Raw genomic sequence first — 24,177 nt, 5'->3', positions numbered from 1 at the left:
ACACAAAATATTGACACTTTGGGCCCAATTTGGACATTTTCACTTAGGGGTGTACTCAATTTTGTGGCCAGCGGTTTAGACATTAATGGCTATGTGTTGAGTTATTATGAGGGGACAGCAAATTTACACTGTTATACAAGCTGTACACTCACTACTTTACATTGTAGCAAAGTGTCATTTCTTCAGTGTTGTCACATGAAAAGATGTAATAAAATATTTACAAAAATGTGAGGCGTGTACTCACTTCTGTGAGATACTGTATATACTGATTACAATGGATTCTACTGGCTTTGTCGTGCTGCGCTGATTTGATTAAATTTCACATTTCAATGAAATCTGACAACAACTGTCTCAAATTTTGTTTCTAAAAGCTTGAATCATGACAAAAAAAACTGTATTTTTCAGGCTGGATCAAGCTAATGCGCATACAATGCACGTCTCTATAGGAAGCACACATCCGACTTTTTCTGCAGTGACGCGATAACTTTACCAATCGGCGATTGGCTTCTTTAGAAGGCGGGACTTATTCCACCATATTGTGTGTTACACTTTCTCCCACTCAAAAAACGTGTCTTTAGTCTAATTTCGAAGGCTGCGTCCTCCGGAGGTCACATTTGAAGGCTGCATACGTCATCAAGGATGTCTTATTTAAGAAAGGTAACCATAATAAATTGAGTTCTTTCTAGTGAGGTGTAAAATATTGTACTGTCTTTCTTACTTTGCAATCTAACAGTTACTTTTCTTACATGAGACCGCCTCGATGACGTATGCAGCCTTCAAATGTGACCTCCGGAGGTCACAGCCATCGAAAACAGACTTGGCAATGGTTTGTTTCGGGGTAAATGCTAATTCATGTTGACAGCGTTGCATCACAAACAATGAGACGTACAATCTGAATGGAGTTTGATTTGATTTAATGGTACTATTTACAAAAGGGTGTTTTTGTTTTTCTTTTTTCTGCAAATGATTTAACTTCTGAAACAGTCCAAATTACAATGAAACCTGTCTCAAATAGCTATGAAGAGAAAGACACCTCAAAGAAATAAAAAAAGACATTGTGATTGTATGAAAAAGAAAGAGACAGGGCCACAACAATAATGTTGAGTTGCATAGCAAGTAGATTCTCGAAGGGGCGACAGTGCTGAGTAAGAACACTAATATGGGGTCACATAAACATTGACTAAGTGAAGGGAAAACAGACACCTTGCTAACACAAGACTCCGTAAAACTGCATAACCTGAGAAGGGCAGGTCTGTGTGAAACATCTGACTCCTTTAAGAAGGAATACAAAGTACAATCTCAACAGATGATGTCGAAAAGATCCTGGAACATTTAAGGACCTAAACTAATGTGCACTAAAGGCTTTGTTTTGTAGAGCTTGCAATTTTTCCATTACATTGTGATACATGATGTCATGAACATTAGCATACTCCAAACGCTGGTGGGAAATTATTAAAAAGAAAGAGAAAAAGGGGAGGGTTAAGGAAGAGAACAAGATATTGACGCCCTGTGAAGTGCTTTTTAACTGAGGAGAATATCTCTGCTTGATGCGTGACCATCAACTGAGAATAATGCGGCAAGTATTTTCAACAGGTTTTGGTTCGTCACTTCACAACACAAGCATACATATATAACAAGTCAGCAGAGAGGCACCCTTTGGTCAAGCCCTCTTTAAGTCTGCTACACAGTGCACTACATAGTGTTCACCTGACAGGTTAGAATACCACACTAAGTCCCAATGATATATTTAGCTGACTATGAAAACATTTATGGAAACAACTTTCATACATCTCGTTTACATTTTTCGTTTTAGAAGACAGGTTTAGCTTTCTATGTTCGGTAATGTTCACTAAAAACTGTGAAAATAATTGGCTGATGTTTGAATATCAAACAACAGAAGTCCCGACAGAATCTTTTTTTGTTTTTTTTTTTGTTTTGTTTTGATTAGTATGAGTTTCTTCTCAATTAATGCCATAGGAGGTGTGGTTTTAAGGTTGTTCCCGTTAGTGGGTGGGCTTTAATCAGTCCGTCGTCACGGCGAGGAAGCGTCACTCTCTGACTCCTCCCTGTGGTGGGCGTCGGCTCTCAGGCCTGTAGGAAAGCTCAGTTGATCCTTGTCAATCTCCGGCTCCACTACTGGGTCCTCAGGCAAAGGAAAACTCCGGAGTTCCCAGGGCTGGACCGTCTGCCAGGAAAACATGCAGAGTGTTAAGAACAGCATATGTAGTAAAGAAATCGAATCGATGGACAAATCTATCTTCAGCGCTTCTCAAGGGTCACGCAGTTTTTCAGTACCCTTGGTTTTTCGCATGCATTTTCTCAACAGGCATTGAAAATATTTAAGGTCCAAACTGCACTTTCAGTGTAGCTTCAAAGGGTTCTACTCGATCCCAGATGAGGAATAAGGGTCTTGTCTAGCAAAACGATCATTTTCTAAAAAAATTAAAAAACGTATATACTTTTTAACCACAAATGCTCGTCTTGCACTAGCTCTGCGATGGGCTACGCATTACTTAATCACGTTGGAAAGGTCACGCATGACGTAGGCAGAAGTAGATAAGACCCTTATTCCTTGTCTGGGATCGTGTAGAGCCCTTTGAAGCTGCACTGAACTGCAATTTGGACCTTCAACCCATTGGTAACTTTTGAAGTCCACTATATGGAGAAAAATTCTGAAATGTTTTCCTCAAAAATCATAATTTCTTTTCATCTGAAGAAAGAAAGACATGAACATCTTGGATGACATGGGGGTGAGTAAATTATCAGGAAATTGTGAACTAATCCTTTAAATTGATCACATGAGCAGCGAAATCTATCTTACTCTTTCTTATTTGACACTAAAATTAAAATGGGCTGTCTTTACAATTTCCGCAATTTGGCTCTATTTGTTAGCTTAATCATTTATTCTTCAGATACTATCCATATTTGTCAGATACTATCCATACTGAAATTAAATGAAAGTATACGTAAGATTGGTGTGTATACGGTAGCTCATATAGGTCAAAAAGCTCATGAGGTGAAGCGTTAGTATAATACAATATTGGCAATCACAGACATTCGCATTCAGTCGGGATTCGATTTCTCAGAGGACCAAGAGTTTGCCAAAAAACAGTAGGTAATTTGCTCCTGAATTTTTACAGAGGTTGTATGAGAAAAACACAGACATGGCAGATTGAGACAGGATTAAAATCTCAAATTACGTCTGTGAAACGTAAATTTCTCTAATGTACCCCTGTAAAACTAGTCCCGTCCGAATACAGCTTTACTCATGTATAGAGAAGAAACAATGCAACCTCTGCGTCTATTTTCAGGCCTTCCCACTTTTTTCTAATATTAACGCGGCTCCTAAAGCTCTTTACCCTTCTTTTTCCAGTGATATTCCTCTGAGCTTTTCTCTTTTGTAATGTCTCTCAGTCATTACTCTTTCTTCAAATCTCCCTCTTGGTCACTCTCTCTCCTCCCCCATCATGAGTGGACACGCCCCTACTGCCGATTGGCTACAAGTGTGCTGTGCTGCTCAGACCGATCCACTTTCAACAGCGTTTCTCAGAAATCACTTACTGCACCTTTAAATGTTAGATATATAACGATGAAGGTAAAATTTTTCACGTAATTTAAGCTGCAAAAGTTGCAATGAGACAAACTTTAGAAAGATTTGGATTTAGTTTTTTACTTTTTACGGTTCAAATCTAGGGCTTGCAAACGAATAATCCAGATTAACTTCAGGCTGTTCTTTAGAAAGCAGAATGTAAAATAAAACAGCATTTTTCAATTTAAATGCATTTTTCTATGGAGAATATGAATGTGATTTAATTTCTGGACTGCTGAGCACAGTTGAACAGCCTGAGGACGTGTGTATGTTACCTTCTCCTCAAAGGTGCAGTCTGAAGTGGAGCCGCATGTGTCTTCGCTGTACAGCAGTCTGTTTGTGTCTCTGGTGTACGGTGTGTGTGCGTCGCGCGAGCAGGGCGTGTCGGGGCTGGGCGGGCTCAGGGGTGACGGCACGGGCCCGTAGTCCTGCAGGAGGTGGAAGTGACTTCCGTCTGGGGAAGAGGGCTGGGGAGTCGAAGGGTTCGTTCCGACTATTGATGGTGTCGTTCGCCCGTCCAGGGATTTGTAGGACCTGAGGGATGACATGGTTAACTACAAACTCAATATCAGGAAAAATGTAAGATCAGGTAGGACAAGTACCTGCTGCCTCTCCTCTTGGCGGGTGCGAGAGCCGTCCATCGCCAGCGAGAGCGCTCCTGCTCCTCACACGGCTGATGGAGTTTAGAGAACATGGCATCTGAAAGGTCCTCCACCTACAAGGAGGAATCATTAGGTCACATCACTAATAAGGATCGACAACAGCTTGATTTGGAATACATCCAAAATGCTTGAAGACGGAAAAAAGATGGATGTTTTACCGGAATGTTATCGTCTTCCTCTGCCAGCGGTTGGCCTAAAGTGTCCACTTCTCTCCATCTGAACAGAGTAGAGATTTGTTTTATACATTATATAATAGATATTACATTAAATATATAATAGATATTATATTGTAGATTATTCAGCTTAAATGAATTAACAGCGGCATTGTGAACGACTTAGAGACACACCTGGGTGTGAGAATTTCTTTGTACTGAAGTTTCTCCACTCTGGTGGTGGCAGCCACTGACATGGGAATGACGATGTTGTTGATATCAAACGGACTCTCGCCTCTTCTCCTCCGTATGGGCTGTAGAAAAGAACAAAAATGCATGTAATAAATGAAAAGTGATCACATAAGCTAGTCTGTACCCTCAATCCACTAGTTGGCATCAATTGCCTGGCCTGTTGTTTCACAGTTGAAAAGGAAATGGATGAGGCGGAACAACAACGATTTACTAGAGATGTATGTATACGCTAAACATTCACATCAAAACTGAAGTGTAATTCAGGCTTTAGAAGGAAGCTGCCTATGAAGACAATAGATAACAATACTGCTCACTAACAATGTATCTCCAGAATTCAAATTTGAGACTTTTTAAAAGGTTAGTTCACCCAAAAATGAAAATAATGTCATTTATTTCTCACGCACATGTCGTTCTACAGCCTTAAGACCTTTGTTCATCTTCAGAACACAAATTAAGATATTGTTGATGAAATCCGATGGCTCATTGAGGCCTCTATTCAGAGCAAAGCCATTCAAACTCTCAAGATCAATAAAGGTACTAAAAACATATTTGAAACAGTTCATGTGAGTTCAGTGGTTCTATCTTAATATTATAAAGCGACAAAGATATCTGAGACTTTTCAACAATATCTATGAGCCAATTTCAAAACACTACTTCAGAGCTTTACGAATCGAATCAGTGAATCGGAGTACCAAAGTCACGTGATTTCAGCAGTTTAGCCGTTTGATCAGAAGCTTCATGAAGCAGTGTTTTGAAATCGGCCCATATAGATATTGTTGAAAAGTCATTATTTTGTTTTTTTTGGCGCAAAAAAACGTATTCTTGTTGAACCACTGAACTAAATGAACTGTTTCAAATATGTTTTCAGTACCTTTATGGACCTTGAGAGTTTGAATGGCTTTGCTCTGAATAGAGGCCTCACTGAGCCATCGGATTTCATCAACAATATCTTAATTTGTGTTCTGAAGATGAACGAAGGTCTTACGGCAGCAGAACGACTTGAGGGTGAGTAATAAATGACAGTATTTTCATTTTTGGGTGAACTAAAACTTTAAAACCATTTTTAAGGCCTGCACAAATAAAATTATTATTCTATGTCCACTCAGAACAAACCCATACAATCTCATACAATTAGTAGTTGAAATACTCAAGGCATGTTTTATTCAATACATATATATGTGCTAATACAAATAAATACCAATTAGAGGTCGACCTGTGTTTTACTGATATGATGATAATCTGTTTAACAAAAGGCAATAGAAATATTATTGTGCTCAAACTAGTAAAATCTATTTTGAATGTGTGAATGTTCTTAGTCAGAAAGAAGCCACAAGAGTTTGTTGCCAGATACAGTATATTGTGTAACCAAAATATCAATAATATCCAGAAAAACATTGTAAGCATAATGCAGGATCTTTTATTAGAAATAAGCCTGAAATACACTGGGAGTCTTATTTTAAAATGTCTATGCTTTACTACTTCCAGCTGCTCATTCAAAAAGATTAGAGAGATAAAATATGCACTCTTAAAACCAAACATCAGAACGTGCAAACGTTCACATTTAAAGGTTCGCAAGGTTCACATTTAAACCATCGCCGTCGCATTTTTCTGTCCTCAAATTGAAGCCCTCTTATATGGTGACTAAGACTTTTTGATAAAACTGAATTTAGGACTTTTAAGTAAGATTTATATTTGGCATTTTTTGGCTTTTATTATCGATAGTATAACGGCAAGAAAGGGGGACGGGATTGGAAAGGACCGCAAGCTGGGTTTTGAATTCTGAAGTCACTCAAAGTTCAACTGTGCCACGTTCCAGAGTGCTACTGGCTGGAAATAATGAACATACCACACTGTTTCCCAGAGGAGTGCTGCTCTCAATGGGGAGGGAGAGCTGTCTGGTCAAGGGACTGGTGTTGGAGGAGTGAAGGCTGGACAGAGATGGACACGGACTGCCTGCATCCATCATGACCTTTGGTGCTATATGAGAAGAGGAAATATATACACAGATATAAGACACTAATACATTTAATTTCAAAACTTAGGACATTGAGCTTGTGAAGTGATCTCACAGAGAAGCTTGGTATACCTAGAGTCAGAAATTAATTTATGGAAATTTTCTCCACTGGAATTGATCAATTTTAATTATTACCTTATTAAATATGTGTTATCACAAAAAGCCTTTTTTTGACTGCAAAGGTGGCACAAAAGCTGCCATGACATGGCATTTATGTTTATTTGCACAGACTGTTTAATGCTGCCCACAGGTGGTATAAATGTATTCACAATATACTTCCTCAGACAAGAATTTACAATTGCATAATGATATGACATTAATGTCATTTTAAATAGCATACCTGAAATATATAATGGTAAAAAACAGAAACTAATTACAGGGTAGGGCTGCAATATTATGACAAAAATAATTAGTCAATTATTGCCCTTAATATCATAATAATGATTATTAAAGCGGATTTTCCTTTTTTCTTTTTTAATTTATCCTTAAAATTCTGTTTTCACTGGATTTATTTGCTGGGGACTAATCTAAGCACTTTAGATGCGCTCAACAGATACATGCGATTGTTTATAATGCTCAACACTGTTTCTAAACTGCGTGTCTTGAGTTTTCTTCCGGGAACAAACACGTCACAATATTCCTCATTTAAATAATTCCCGTCCAAAGCAAACTCAAAAACAAGGGCGGGGCCTGGTTGATTTAGTTAGTAATGTGTTGAAACTCGTGGTTATGGTAAGTTTTCCCAAACATGCTGGAAGAGGTTGACCAATCACAACATACTGTTCCAGCTGACCAATCAGAGCACATTGTGCTTTCTGGAAAGAGGAACCAAAGTCACTGGAAGGCAAGCCTGCATCCTTTAGCCAAAAAAGTGTAACGGCTAATGCTAATGCTCTGCCTCTGGTGGTACGCAGGGAAGGAGACCGGAGGCAGTTTTTTGAATGGATGTCAATGGATGAGAGGCTTCACTATGCTGATTAAACAGCTTTTGTGGGGAAATAGCTAATCATTTAATTAATCAACAGCCTGTTCGCTAATCTTCAGCATGTTTTACACTAAACAATACTTTGTTGGGAACTATATGTAGATTTTAGCTTGATAAAAATGTATTTTCTAAAAAGAAGGCAGACTAGAGAACGTTGCGACAGGTAGGACTCATTTACGGCATTACCAACAGCAAATGTGCCGCATTACTGTTTAACAGATAGAACAATAGATGTTGTGTCAAAGCCACTGGAAGGCAAGCCTGCAACCTTTAGCACGGCTAACGCTCCGGCTCTGGAGGTACGCAGGGAAGGAGTTTTGAACGGCGGGAACTGATGTCACTGCCATTACACAATTGGCTGAGAGGTGCCGCACATGATTAAGTTAGCCGTTACACTTTCTCCAATGGTAAGAGATACAGACCCTCTCATCTCCCTATAATATACAATCTCAGGGGAGCTTCATAGAGACAGGAACTAAACAGAGTGTTACTGACAGTCCAGGAAGAGAGCAGCTGCAACAATTTCAAATATGTGAATATAGTGTGTTTTTTGAATATTCAAGCATGAAAACTATTCTAGTAGACCCTGATATTAAAAAAACTTTCAAAAAAGGGGCATAATAGGACCACTTTAAGACATGAGCTGCTTTTCCACCATCATGCCGAACGGTTCTAAGAATGGTAAGAAACGGTTTCAGTTATATTTCCAGTTAAGCTTGGTTCGGCACGGTACAATTACAAACTGTTCATGGCCTAGAATTCTCAGCTAACCGTGCTGAACCGTGCTGGTAGAATGCGTGCAATGAAGTCGCCACTCCAAGCTGGCCAAGAGTGCTATTTGAGCGAAATAAACACAAGTTAATAATAAAATTAAAAGAAATATCCGATCATCCTCCATAACGCGGTGGCTATTTACATCTCATTCCGTCTGTAAACTCTTGCGTTACCAAGGCAGCGATTGACGCATTAGTAATACATTCAAAAGAGCTTTGTTATCAGCTCCACAGTGAGAAATGAAAACATATTCGTACTGGCTGGCCCGGATCGGCACGGAACGGAAAGGTTAAGCCAGACAGTGGAAAAGCGGCTATATTTAGGCTCATTTTTGTGTAGCAAGCAGTGCACTCACAGTCCGCTCTGTCCAGTGAGTGCTCTCTGACTCTCTTCCTGCTGTGACTCCGGTCCAGCACACGATCCGCCCTGCAGGGTGTGAGCATGTCCGGCTTTGGGACACAAGAGATGTTGTCCACCTGCTGCCTGTGCAGCTTCTCCAGCCTGCTCTTGTGACGGGCCAATCCTAACAGAGACAATGAATTAAAAGTGAATGACTTTGGTCACTTTGTCGCAGTCGTGAGTATCAACGTGTTTGTGTACTTACGGACTGCGGCTGCATGCGAATTTGACAGTCTGAATTTGTGTTTAGAGAGGAAGGATGATGACGAGGATGGTGTGATGGAAAGCTTGTGTTTGAGAGAGATCTTCTTGAGCGGCTTGATCCTGTCAAAGGGACGAGTCTGCCAATGAGACCTCAACACCTTCTGCAACTGTAAGCTAAGAGCCACGTCTGAGAGACCAACCAGAGGAGGAAAAAGAGATTCAAGACAGAATTGTTAGAATTAATGACATTTTATCACATCTAGGACTGCACCAAGTAATTGATAAAATCGATAGTCTGTGGATTGTGAATTTCAGACAATAACATATTACAGTGCTTAAAAACCTCTTAGTCCGTTTACACCTGGTATTAAGCATTTGTTGATCGGATCACAAGTGGACGACGCTAAATACAGGTGTAAACGGGGTCTAAAACGTTTTGAGCTTGTCCACTTTCGACCACTTCCAGAGGTAGTCAAAAACACATTCGACCGGATTGCTTCTGTAGTGTAAACGCTCATGTAGTCGAATAATGCTACTAATGCGTGCCACTAAAGACACCTTCTCTCCGCTGACTGACCTAATGCGTAAACATTATGGGAAGCGTGCTAGCCAGACAGGATTTAAACTCTGTCAGCTGAAGACAAAAGTTTGGTTTGAAGAAGAAAAAATGTATCAAGCACAATGTTCTCTCACCATTCCTGATTTCTAACATGCACTCACCGCGTTCAGCCGGTCTTGCGACTGTCAGAGCAGAAACCAAAGCTGATGCTCTCTGTATGTTTTTCTGTCATCTCTGGGTGCTTTCATATGGAAACTGAGCAAGCTTATTTTGCCCATTAGATTGAATTATCTGAAAAATCCCACACATTTACCTGCCCATAGACCCTCCCCTCAAAGAAATCAGGACAGAATTGGTTGAAAGTGGACAAAAGAGACAGATTAAAACACCAGGTATAAAGAGGTATGCGTCTCCCTCGTCTACTTGTGATCCGAGCGATCAAAACGCATCTTAATACCAGGTGTGAACAGGGCCTAAGTTTGTTGTTTGGTTACTTCTTTAAAACGTTCAGCTGTTTTTGTAAAAATTGTATACAGTAATTTGTAATAATTTTATACATTTTACTAATTATATATATACGCGTGCATGTGTGTGTGTATGTGTGTGAGAGAATCTACATCTCACCCGATTGCAAGGACAGAACGGGGTGGATGCTGCGGTCTTGATGTGCGATTTTTTCCAGCAGAGGGCGATCATAAGGTAAGTCTGGTTTGGAGAGGGGACGAGCAATCCCACACATGACACATGAGCCGTTGACCTCACATACTTGTGGAGGTGAAAACATTGCTCTCTGAACCTGATAGATGAAGGAAACTCACTTCAGACACAAAATCAGCAAAAAAAGATGCTCCTGGAATATTAATACATTCGTACCAACAAACTTCACACACCTTGCCGTTGAGATTGTGGAAAGTGTTTGGGTGGATTAGACGTCGTCTTCTGCAGGTCACCAGCGGGCGTGTTCGTGCGGACGTAGAGCTGCTGTCTAGACTCGAAGGGCATGCGTCTGACATTTCTGCCATGCGACTGAAATAAGAAAATGTGAAAACAAGCTAATGGTTAATATGACATTATGATACAAGACACCACTGCATTCAAAAAGTCTAGGTTTATTTTTCAATAATGGCTGGTTAATAATGCTAATATAATGTTAATATAAAGTCTTTAGGTCCTAGATGTCTAGATGTACTTACATCAAAAAAGCAGCTGATAGGCATGTACTTATTTGTACTTAATGTACTTATATTTAAAGTATAAAGTGTGTACGTGTATATATTAGGGCTGTCAAGCGATTAAAATGTTTAATTTAATTAATTACACAATGTGGCGATTAATCAAATTTGGCTGAGAAATTACCCCCAAAAGATCTTTTAAAGTCATTATTGTGTTAAATGAGAAAAGCATCAATTTGACATTACAAAAAGTAGCTTTAGAATTTTTTTTTTAAATCAACATAGAATTTATTACACAAACTTTTAGGCTTCAGTGGCCATGTGGGTGAATAAATGATGACAGAATTTTCATTTTTGGGTGAACTATCCCTTTAATGGGGTTTTTATTAATATGGAAACATGAAATTATTTTTTTAATGAAATGATACTCTTTATAAGTAACTAAAACTGCCAGTAGGTGGCTGTCTAATGAGCGAGTCACTGAGTCAATCATTTATTTGATTCATTCAAACAGCTGTTTCATTCAGTTATTAAGTAAATGGCTTTCTTTATGCATTCAGCCATTGAATCAAAACACAGATTCATTCAGAAATGAAACACTGTGTTGCTTAGAGACGCACAACAGTTCTGCTATGGCTTTACAGGTAATATTTTCATTGGCAAAAATGAGCAAAAACTCATTTCAATGAGTTCAATGTAACTCATTGAACTATTGTATAAAATCAATATCACATATTGCACTTGTGCTATTCGCAACAAAAACAGCACTCGTGTGATATTGCTTAACTATATCATATGATTATAAATACAGACAAAAAGTCATACTGGCCATTTTTGCTCTGATATCTTAAATTTTAGGACATATAACTGGCATTCAATAGAATACATCATGCAATAAGTTGTTGCCCTGCATCATGTTCAACACTGATCAACTGTATGAAATGTAAGATGACCTATGAAGGGGGCATGTGCGGTAAATTATTTTAATATGTTATTTTTCCATAACTATTGAATTAAATTAATGCATTAAATCATGTGCATTAAGCGCTGTGTAATGTGTTTATCTGATCTGATCTCCACAATAAGTGCATTAATTTAAATGTTAGCACATAGTAATTAAAAGGCAGTTAATATAAACTGGGTCTAGTTATAATAATGTGTTAGTATACGGTAACAACTTATATTAAATTAAAATATGTACTCCAACACAATGTGACATAGTAGCATTTTGTAAGAACCTAAAAGAGACGTTGTTTTCAGATGTGTTTGTCAAATGAGACTGGGATTCGGTGAAATTCTGGGATGTTGGTGAGGTCAAGACATTCTCTGTCTCCATGATGGTTCTCTGGCAGGAAGGGGCAGAGTCTCCCAGCTCCACAGGACCCTGCAGAGAGAGCATATGGGAAAAAAAATATATATATACAAATTAATTAACAGTTATTCCCATTAAACTAATTCCCAACATTCCTGACACTGGATGCCGTTTTGTTTTTCTTATAACAAACACTTTCTATCTCACGCAGACTGCAGATATCAAGCGTCTGCTAACCTTGCTGGCGCGGAGTTGGCGGTAGATGTCAACCTGCTGTCGAATGCGGTACTCCAGGTCCGATATCTGAGCCTGCAGCCATGTCCAGTGACTGATAATGGTGGCTCTTTCCCTGGCAAACCGGCCTTCTGCTCTTCTCCATCTGAGAGAGAAAAGTGAACAATCCGGTTAAACATGTTTTAAGTTAGACATTTAGTCGTTTAGCTAACTAGGAGAGTCATTAGAAGGTTAGTTCTTACGGTCTGTTTACTTCAACGAGTAGAAACTGGCTGTGACGACACAGATAAAACAAACAGGAAACCCTTTAAATTGTTCTCTGTAACTTTTCCAGCCCTGATGGTCCAGATTACAGACAAAATCAATCATTTTGACTGTAATAATGATGCATAACACATAGAGGGCACTGTTAAACACATTCAGCACAGAAACCCATCTAGGCATGTCACTTACAGATGCCACAATATAGTTCATCCCTTTTTTTTTTTTAAATGCAGCCATAGTCTTTATGTCACAGCCCTGCAAAACCACACTTGCCAGCTTGAATTTCAACCACTTCCTTTGCAACTAAGAGATGACAGGAAAGGGAAATAATGCAAGACTAGGGGAAGGCAATAAGACCAAAATATATCACAATAGGAGTATTTTTTATCGCACAATAACCATATATTATATATATATATCATGATATAGTTATTTTTACTGGAAATAAGGTTGTTATGATGGCGAAATTTTTAGATGAGACTGAAATATCACAATTATACATTCTACACAAAACTAGCCATACTAATATAAGTAAAAGGTTAAAGCTTACTGGAGAGTGAAGACAAGTAAACAGTCAGTAATAAAATCAAAACAAAGAATCTACTTACAAGCAATAGGACAGATAAATACTATACAACAAAAAGTGAAATAAAGAGTGGTCTATCTAATATTAGTAATAATGCAGTAATAAATACTACAGAAATTGAATAATCAAATGTTAAATAGTCTTCAGAGTGTGAATTAAATACACAATGATTCTTACTAAAGCTGCAGTGGGTGATTTTCTATTTTTCTTTTGTTGTTTGATTATATTTAAAGACAGACAGCAACAGGCTGCTGTCATTTTGAGACCTAACACACAAATCCAACATACTGGTACACATCCGATTTTACCCTATTTGTTTATGACTGTGTTCGCATGAATACTCGCCAAAACAGGCATTTTGACATAAATTGTGAAATACTCAATGTTAAGCACAATAAATAGGGAAAAAGAACAATTCATTACTCACACTGTGTGAATAAAACGTCTGTCAGATCGGCGTTTAAGTACCAAATTGAATTCTGTTATAACTGATATTCGCGCTTGAGTTTAAACTGGCAAGGCTTAAAATAATGCATTAAAAAATGATCAACTTTCATGACGACGCAACAATGCATTGTGAGTCATGTGGGCGTAACCAATAATCCAAATAAGTCAAAAATTCCTACTGTTTTTTCAAATTTCTACCATTTTTGTGTGTGTGTGTGTGTGTGTGTCTACCTGTATACATAAGATCATTACAATCCATGATATGCCATTGCTAATTGGAGGGTTTGATACCTTAGTGGGAGGACAAGCTTTTTAATGGGCAAAAACATGTGTAGTGCGAGATTTTAGTCAACATTTGAAAGAGAACATTCTCGAGCAAGGTGTATATTTGTGTGATGGGGTAGTATTGTGACTACAGACATGTTCATGCTGGTCTATCAGGGTTTCATGACACTACACTCTTACACAAAAGCACACCACCATCTCATGGTAAAAGTCCCTCTCAGCACATTCCCACGGTGCCTCAGTATACACACAGCACATCCTCATACGGTCATATTTGCCTACGTGGAACCCGGCAACTCGTGGTAAGAAAGATAAATGGAGTGGAAATTTACATGTGCACTGTTAATCCCTCTGAACCACCGGCACACATGGGATAATCAAAAATATTACACTGCTCACTGGAATTCTCTTTTCTGACCTGAGGTCAAATGTTTTTGTACAATGATTGTATAATGACTGTATAATTGCACACCCAAGTCTTTCGTATTATGCTGTTGTCTCACAAAATACATCAATTTAAACAAATAATGTTTAATAAATTAACAACTAAACATGTAAAAAATGTATAATGTACAGTCAGATGATGACATAACATTCTTTTTGTGTTAATGATTCATTAACATTATCCCTTCCATGTAGAATAATTTCAAATTTCAGGCCTACAGAGGGCAACACTGAGTCTTGCTCCAAATAAAGTGACCAAATTATTCATGCTAATTTGCTGCAGTCCATTTAAGGGGCGCCACTCTAAAACTTCCAGCATGCAAAGTCGTGATATGACGTCACACTTTTTTTTTTTTTTGCAACGCTGCAAAACTACAATGCGTGCCAAACTTTGGAAAGCAATGAAATATAGAAGTTCTTCGTATGAGCTTGCATTTGCGCATACATATGAATGGAAGTCAATGGAATGAAAATTGTAGTGTGACTTGTGAATTGTAGTGGTCTATTTAGCCTTTAGCCACTGCAACGGTTGTTATTTTACGTCACATTCTGTGGGATCTTTTTTTTTTAAAAACAATTCAATTTAATTCAATATATAATATCCATCCAAATGTAAAAATATGCAATCTACTACACTTTAGTGCAACACTGCAAGTTTGCGTTCTTTTATTTCAACTTATGCCGGGTTCAGACTACACGATATCAGCCTGATTTTCACACAACGTTTGACATAGGATTCGTAAACAACAATGGGCGTCGGGACACAAGTATCGATTGTTTTATTTCGTATAGTGTGTCATAGTGGACAACAACCGACGCCGCGTCTGCGACACTTCACGTCGTCCCGACAGAAAGACTAGCATGTTTCATTTTTTACAGGTCCTCCATGAGGGGTTCAGTCACATCTGTGAAGCTGACCAGGAGGAGTACAGAAGCTCTTTCGAATACACAGCTTTCAAACATGGCGAAACGAAAGACAGACTGATGGTATTGGTGCTGCTAGGTGGAATTACACAATGGAAGAGAGGTTCATGGAGCTACAGCAACAACACTCCAGCCTTGATGATTATGTTTCCTCGAGGGACTACCATGACAGAATGAAAAAAGATAAATGCTGGGGAACGTTAGCGTGAGTTCCGGAATTAGCATTAAGCTAACACGCCGCTTTGGTAGCCCTTGTTTGTTTACACTCTTGTTTCCGGAAGTCAGTCACTAGTTCCGCCTTCTCGATGACATCGCGCATTTCATTAAAGACGGCGAATGATGATTGGTCGGGAAGCAACGGGTATTCTGACATGTTTTATGTCCACAACACAAGAATTTAAGAGTTACAGTGCATTCACATGGGGCGTCTGCGTTAATGCTTCTCATTTACTTTGAGTGGGTGACGTCATGCATTGCCGAACTGAATTGTGGGTTCCGCTGCATTGCGTCGCTCGCAGCAGAAGCGCCAATGTAGGTGGCCGGTCGCATCAGCACCAAGCTTCAGACTCCGTCAAGTGTCGACGCCGATGCCCATGTGAATGCAGCGTTATAATCGCATAATCTGACACAGTGACTATTGTAACAGACAAAAACATAGTGTAGTCTGAACCTGGCATAAGATGTCATGCCAAGACGCATCAAATTTTATTGGTCATACATCTTCCCAGCCATGACTATTCACTATATAACAATTGCTTGATTGTTGTCATTCCTCCGTCTACTCTTCCATACGTGCACGTGTGCGTTTGGACGACGTGGAGGACGACAACAACAAAGGAGTCATCCTCCCTCACTGTGCCCGCTGTGAAGTGAATCATCTCGTAATTGTGTTTCATAAATCACATTGGGCTGATGGAGGGAGTACAAAGACAGAGTCATTTAGCGTTCTGCTGCCTTTGTTCTTAGGTTTCAGACTGTGAGACAGAGGGACTGGATGAATTAAAACACAGATAAATACAAGCCGACTGACACGCTGGCTTATCAAACTGTTTTATATGGAGGCCTGCCTAATATTTTTCACTCATACAGATCCAAGGTTACACTGTATTTTAGGCTAAAGCGAGAATGAAAGTAGTTATAAAGGGGCGGTTGAATTTCTGATACAACTTTGTGACTAGTGAGCTTTTTTTGCTGTCTACTGCCTGCATAGGCAATTGCCTTTTAAGGCAGTATGCTAACTGAAATAAAACCTGAATAAAAGACTCTGCATGGGAGACTCAATTCCAAAGTAATTTTTAAAATCACATCTTGCAAAGCTAACACAAAAAAACTGGTTCAAACAGTCCATTTTTAATCACACAGAACTATATTAACTATAACTAACATTTTTCCATTGATAATCAAGTATATTTTTAGCTTTGTCTGTATTTTTACTGAGCTCTGTGCATTGCATTCTGGAATATGATTTTATTAAGAAATCTAAAGCCCAAAGAATACTTCAGTTTTTGGAACGAATGCTTAGCATACACTATTGAGCTGCACGATTAAATCGTTAAAAGTTCACAATCTCGATTCAAATACCCACATGATCGTATTCCTAAATGTCAATAATTACATCTAAATCTAGGTTCACACTGCTGCTGACCTATAGGGAGCAGCTATCATAAGTATGAAACAGTTTCACAGTCTCTTCAACCACACAGTATCATTTCTGTCTTAGAATAATTCATATTATAAGAGCTGCTGGGATAAAAGTTTATAGTTCAGATATAAACACTGATGCCTGCAGTAGCAATCAAAATAGAATAAGTCGCCTTTTAAATTTGAAACTTGATGCTTGAAGTAAAGATTGTATCAATTACACTGTTACACCAGTAGATGGCGACAAGTTAGTTTAAAAAGATAAATTTGCCATTGAATCATTCATTCAAGAGATTCATTCAAAAACGCCAATTCAAGTCTTCATGAGTGATGAGTGATGAGTCGTTCATTCAAAAAGATTTTTTTAAATAATTCAAATATTTTTAAATAGACTTAGACTGTTTAGTTGTCTATTCAGAATCTATGAGAGAATCGCAATCTCTATTTTAAAACAAAAAATTGTGATTCTAGTACGTGTACACCTAAAATATACTCCATTTGAAAGCATGCACAAACACAGGCACTCAACACATGCACACCAAACAATGTCTGCAATATTTCTATATATAAAAATGTCTTTGTAATGGTTTAAACTAGATTTGCAAGACTATCTTTTTAAGGGCTCCTTGTGGTTTTCTGTCAAAAAAAGTTAGATGTTTAACATTTGAAAATGAAGGAATTAAGACAGCAAAAAATATTAGTATTGTAATTTTACAGTTGTAATGTAAAAAATATTATTATTATACAACTATTTGTTTTAATCAGTAAAATAACAATTAAAATAACAACAAAAACTAAACAATTCTTATTACTACTATTATATAGCCATTTTGATCATCACAAATAGAGCAACTTTACCCTACTAAAAAACACAGCAAACCAGGAATATTTTAATTGCATTTTAAAACACAAAAACTTTTTTTTTTTTCTTTCTTCAGGGGAAAAAAATCATCTAAAAAATTAGATCACAATTAGATTTTTTCCTCCCAAATCGTGCAGTCGGGGTAGGTCTGTAGAATGAGGGGGAAATATAAAAATCGGAAAGTATTTAAGCATCAGGGTCGAAAGCACAGCTGTAATTCTTGAGTCATGACGTGAAAAACATGCACAAGGACGAGAGCAAGAATGGAACAGATGGATGGAGAGAAAGAAAGAGGGGATAAAAAGAAAAGAATGTGAGGTGGTTAGGCTTGGCAGAGAAATGCAGAGAAATTATGGGGGGGAAATGGTGAAAAGGGGTGGAGGAATGCAAGTGGAAAAAGAGAGCGTCTGAGAAAGTGAGAGAGGAAAAGGTTACGTAACACAAGTGGGCTCGGCTCAGACAACAGGAATGGGAGGAGAACATAAGAGACAATGGTGAAGTAGGACTCTACAATGAGAGAGATACAGATGTGACAGAGACGACAGAAGAAGAGAAAAAAGGAAAAGCCCTGACAACATGGCAAGTGTTTATGATGGTTCACATTTCTAAACATCATTCCCAAAAATAAATCAGCTTCTGTCAAAGGCATAGAGCATATTTAGGGATATTATGAAAGACTGATCTATTTTCATAAATGTAAACAATACTTATGAACATGTCAGCCACACAGTTTATGCATGAAGGACTAAATCATACGTCCAAAACACAAACAAATAAACTGATACTTGTCTTTATTAGATCAAAAAAGGCACTTCCTGATTAACTCGTCTTTTTCTCACATTTATTTGTGAATCTCGTGACAAGAACATGTGGGGTTATATTTCACAACCCCTCAATTTCTTTACACCATAAATGAAATCATGTATTACAGTATTTCTGTTGGAAAATGTTTTTTTCTTTAGCATAAGAGTGTTGGTAATGAAACAGTTTTGGTGACCATTGACTTCCATTGTTTGGGAAAGAAAAAAAATAATTCCAAAATGCTTTTTTGTGTAAAAATGAGGGCAAGTAAGGGTGTGTTCACACGTGATACATTTATTCTTGGTTCGCTTAGTCATTTTTAACACATTTTTATAACAGCTTTTATGACGTATATTTTGCAACGGAACTTGACGAACATCCAAAACAATGCTGTGCGCTGGGCTAAATGTGCTTGCTTGCATGTTCGTTTATATGATGGAGCTGACAACTTGTGAAGAGCTTATAAAACGTGTAAAAGGAGTCAAAACAGCGGCAGGAATCCCTCCGTCACACACAAACGAAGACCTTCTGAGAGGAGATGCAGTTCTTATGTCTGTAGGGGTGTGCACGAATAGTCGAATATTCGATCTCTAATTATTATTTGAAAAATAAAAACACTATTCAAATTTTACCAACGTTGCTTTGCAGGCCATAAATGCAATTGAATCAATGATAACTCCCAAGAACAAAACTCAGTTATAACTAAATGCTCTGGGTGGCGCAGTAGAGCATGTTAACAAGTTGATGGTATTTGATCACAGAAAGATCGTTTGCCTCACCAACATTGGAATTACTTAGATCAAGGTGATCTTACTAAATTATCTTACAAAATGGAATTACTTTTGATCAATGAGTTATCATAATGTCACCACCAAAATGAGAAATCACATGAAATCCAAACACCAGTCAAATAAGGAAAGACAGCTGTCCATCACTGCATTCACAACTGCAGGTAAGCGCAGCTGAACCCCGAGTGAGCCGATCAAAGATAACTTATCAGACAGCAAAATGATCTCAAGGCATATGCTTCTTTTAAGTTTCGTAGAGGGAGAAAGGTTTAAGAACAGAAAACACAAAGTGCTGTAAGAAACCGTTATCTTTGTGTCCCTCCAATGTGTGTTTTCTCTGCAGCCGGCCTTACCTACTTTCACCCGAGCATGTGGATATAGTATTGTTTTTCTCAATATGAACATGTTAAACAATTTAAACGCAATAAAAATATGCAGACTCTTAAGTGTACATGTAACCCTTCTGTACGATAATTGCCGCAGTCTGCTTTATTAGCATTTTTCCTGTTCACACTGCTTGACCTTAAAGGGTTAGTTAGTTCACATAAAAATTAAATTTCGGTCATTAATTACTCACCCTCATGTTGTTCCAAACCCGTAAGACCTTCGTTTGTCTTCAGAACAAAAAATTAAGATATTTTTCATGAAATCCGAGGGCTCAGTATTGACTCTGGTCATGTGAGCAGCATGACGCACGCGTGTGACGCTGACTCAGAAGCCGGCCAATAATGAACCGGCGTTCAGACATAAACAACACTGAAGCTCTGCAACGAAAATAGCATAGCAGTATGACGGGACAGACGAATTTGTTGAATAAAGTCGTTATTTTTGTTTTGTATTAAGATTGAAGTCACGTTGCCGGTTTAACGATGTCTTTAGTACCTTTCTGGACCTCAAAAGGTGCACTGTCATTGCTGCCTATGTGTGGACCTTGGATTTCATAAAAAATATCTTAATTTGTGTTCCGAAGACAAACAAAGGTCTTTACGGGTTTGGGGCGATATGAGGGCGAGTACTTAAAGGGTTACTTCAGGATTTAGCATTAAGCTTTGTATTAGTAGAATACCACTAGTATTTTCGAATTAGCGTGCTTTCCCCCTTCATATCAGCCCGAGATGAGAGATTTATGCATTTTTATTCTGTAAAAAAGCCTCCGATGACGCAAAAATCGTCATTTTGCGTCATCGGAGGCTTTTTTGGCCAGAGGCTTAAAACTACAGCCAGTAATAGCAGGTAGTTCCGCATTTTTTCACCACGCCCATAACATATGCGCGTTTGAGGTTACTCACGGACATAGATCAAAGATTTTATCAAAAGTGGGTGTCAATATATTTTTAAGCTTACAGTAATTAACTTTATTTTGTCTGCAGTGGTCAGTGGTTCATCTCACAAATTTATCGGTCTCTGCAGTCATCTCAACCAATACAGCAACAGGCTTTTGTGGTAACGTTAGCATAAATAGATAAATAAACTCAGTTTTACAGAACAGAGGCTTTACTTTGATAACAGTCAACTTATATGTAATTGTCTATCTAACGTTACTTTGCTAAGTTTGCAGTTTTACTGCTACCTACAACACTACATATAGGCTACTGTGTTATCAGTCTAGTATCAGCGAGTCTTACCTCTGGGCGAATACGCTTAGTACCAGATGCCCAGGCTGTTCGTCCTCTGGGAAAGTGAATATAGATGGTATCGCGGTGTCCTTCAGAATGGTTCTCTTCATTGCAAAGATATTTGGTTCGTAGTCCTCGTGCTTGAAATGGAGACTACATATTCTGCGTTTTTTTAGGTTTTCTATAACGGTGTCATCTCCAAACTTCGGGTGTTTGATGGCCCGCAGCCACTGTTTACATCGCTCCAAATCTTTAACTTAATCGGAAAATGATGGAAACTTACTTGTCCTTTCCTGGTTTTGGGTGTACATCCAGGTACAAAGCAATTTAGCACCATTTCGCTGTAAATGTATGAACTAACTCACGATTTATTTGTTTGAATTTTCCTGAATGCCGCCTGTAACCGATAGGCGTGGTTTGGGCGTGGCCTCGCAAGGGTAGCAAAACAAGTGCATTCTGGGAGTTGTTGTCTTTCATCCACATTAGTCAAAAATACATTTTCTGCCTTTTCTCAGTCTAGAAAGCTCCAAATTCAAAAATAATTTCACATTTCTACTACATAAATGACCAATTTTAAATACACATTCATCTTTCCAGGGGTGAAGTACCCCTTTAATGACAGAAGGGGGGGGATTATGAGCCCAAATATTTTGAATACAATATTTTGAAAAATGCCCATCCGTAGTACCAAACTGTGATGGGCAACACCACTACTATGACGGAGAAAAAAAAAAAAAAAAAACATACGCTTGAGCATTCTGTCGCATCTTGTGACATCATGTCCTGTTTTTGGTTCATTTACGTCTTTTGTCCGTGTTGCATTCATATTTCAACCGAATCGCATCGGAAATCCTTTGAAATCGAACTGAGACCCATCTTTTCAGGGGCTTGTTTGTTGCGCACCAGGGTTCGGATGGTAGCAATCGCACCGCATCAGCTGCTATTCAAATAACTAACTAACAAAGCAATCGTACCAGAGTTCATTTTAATCGAACCTAACCTGCCAAGTGTGAACACACACTAAATGATGACACAAATTTTTATTTTTGGGTCAACTATCACTTTAAATCACTTTATGCAAAATATGCCAAAAATGTTATTTCATTCTTGCATTATAAGTGAAACATGAGCTGGGCATGTCTTTGTGAGATTCACACACACTGTTATCATAATCATCGACCAATAAACATTCCACAATCTATAAACATGCTCGTCAAAGAAAAACAGACAACTTTTGTTTTCAATCTTTTAGCAGTTTTTTCAGTAAATGGAACATTAAAATTCCACCTCTGTAGAGCACTAAACAGCAGTCACCCCAAATCTCAATGGATTGAAGTGGTCTTTCATTTCAGTTAAAGTAAATCTCCCATTTGCATAGCAGCTGTGATCCATTAAAAGCTTCCAGTAATAAGTGTGGGTGTTTGGGATCAATGTCCTTGGATGCACAAAGTTTAAATTCATCTTGATTTAACTGCAGTCAGAGGTCAACAAGCAGCAGTTCCTCATGCTATACTTTCTCAACCGTCACAGTGTGATGTCATAAGCATGTGCCCAAAGAGTTTAGTCTGAGAACGTAACTTGAAAACTGAAAACCATTAAAACACACACCAGGAACAGATTCAGGCATATGTGATAGTGCTGTTTAGTGAAAGTGGGGCATGTTTCAGTGAGCTCAAATCTGACATCCAAAATCTGCATTCACGGATGCCTGATTATTTAGGTCAAAGGTGCAAAGCTAACTCAGCAAGCTGCTAAACGGCTCCTTTTAAAACAGCTTCCATTAATAAATCAACAACGTCGCTTTCTATCCGCATCCTATGTTATCTCCCTAAATATTAAATCAGATCAAATATGATCAAAACGAATCTAAATGTTCATTGGGCTGATCTGCAAAGCAACAGGATTTGAGCACCAGAATATTTGAATACATACTGCCCAGTTTACAGCACAACGGGTCTGAAACGTGTATGAAACGTGTGCGCTTCTGTTAGGCAGAGCTCACAATGCCGTAACTGTTATTCTGTGCTCTTGTACACGCGTAAGAAAACAGGAAGTAGGAACAAAAATTACACATGAAAGTGAAACGGCTAGAAAAACAGTTTTTTTATTCATCACCTGTGGTTTACTTTGATTTTAATATTAACCAAAACATCAGGGTTCTCCGTTTCACCTTCTTTATTTTCACCTACAATGAATCAGACGCTCCCTCAGGGGCCGAGCAGGAAATTTAACCTTGCTCAAGTTTTCAAGTAAGTCCACAGCAGAGGAGGACAGCCAAGATGACTAGACTCCGTTATGACAACAAGATCTATGATCTCACTGTACAAACAAGGTCAGAGTGGAAATTAAAAGTGACTCTCTACAAGGTTCAGGGCATGAACACACAGGCCTACAGTCACAAACATGCCCCCACGCTCCCTTGGGACTCCTGTGAACAGCCCACATGTAACGTGCTTGCTTCATGATAGCAATGCAGTCGCAATGCTTTGATGAGACTAATTCAAAAGGTGCGTCGCAATTCACTTACTTGCACGCTTTTTTCTGTACAAATAGTGTGACTACTAGTGTGTTCGGACTGAATTTTCCAAAAAGAAATAGTGCACTTCAAATAGCCAGATGTTGCACTTAATTAACCGAAAAAATAACATGTGGAATGTTGGACACTTCATGCGCTCATCCATCGCAGCTGTCCTTATGTAGCAAAGCTATGTAGCGTAATAACCATACACTAGACACTAAAGTACACAGTGCACAGCACGTCATTTGGGACACAACTAACAGCCTTGTTCCAAAGGAAATTCCAGAAAGCATAGGTACGTGGATCAGTGAAAATCCAGGAATTCCAAAGAATGTTACAAATCCAATTTATTAAAGGGTTAGTTCACCACAAAATGAAATTTCTGTCATTAATTACTCACCCTCATGTCATTCCACACCCTTAAGACCTTTGCTCACCTTTGGAACACAAACGAAAGATATTTTTGATGAAATCCGAGAGTTTTTTTCTATCCCTCATATCATAAAGCAACATAATTATCAAATTTAAGGTCCAGAAAAGTAGTAAAGACATTGTTAACATAGAAAATGTGACTACAGTGGTTTAACCTTAAAGGATTAGTTGACTTTCAAATGAAAATTACCCCAAGCTTTACTCACCCTTAAGCCATCCTAGGTGTATATGACTTTATTCTTTCTGATGAACACAATCTGA

The 24,177-nt window shown here is 38.4% G+C and overlaps 1 protein-coding gene across 1 annotated transcript in view; it reads right to left on the bottom strand.

Annotated features, from left to right (window-relative positions):
• Positions 1 to 897: 897 nt before the first annotated feature.
• Positions 898 to 24,177, bottom strand: part of kansl1a (KAT8 regulatory NSL complex subunit 1a) — a 30,310-nt gene continuing 7,030 nt past the window's right edge. Inside the window, 12 exon segments of the mRNA XM_048170059.1 lie at positions 898 to 2,185; positions 3,865 to 4,123; positions 4,192 to 4,304; positions 4,410 to 4,467; positions 4,599 to 4,717; positions 6,502 to 6,632; positions 8,784 to 8,951; positions 9,033 to 9,218; positions 10,215 to 10,386; positions 10,481 to 10,616; positions 12,001 to 12,146; positions 12,312 to 12,453. Of these exon segments, the coding sequence (XP_048026016.1) occupies positions 2,033 to 2,185; positions 3,865 to 4,123; positions 4,192 to 4,304; positions 4,410 to 4,467; positions 4,599 to 4,717; positions 6,502 to 6,632; positions 8,784 to 8,951; positions 9,033 to 9,218; positions 10,215 to 10,386; positions 10,481 to 10,616; positions 12,001 to 12,146; positions 12,312 to 12,453 (1,783 nt within the window). The 3' untranslated portion in view covers positions 898 to 2,032.

Source organism: Megalobrama amblycephala, linkage group LG20 (assembly GCF_018812025.1).
Source record: "Megalobrama amblycephala isolate DHTTF-2021 linkage group LG20, ASM1881202v1, whole genome shotgun sequence".
In the NCBI taxonomy this organism is placed as follows: Eukaryota; Metazoa; Chordata; class Actinopteri; order Cypriniformes; family Xenocyprididae; genus Megalobrama; species Megalobrama amblycephala.
This window is presented reverse-complemented; position numbering and strand designations above follow the sequence as displayed.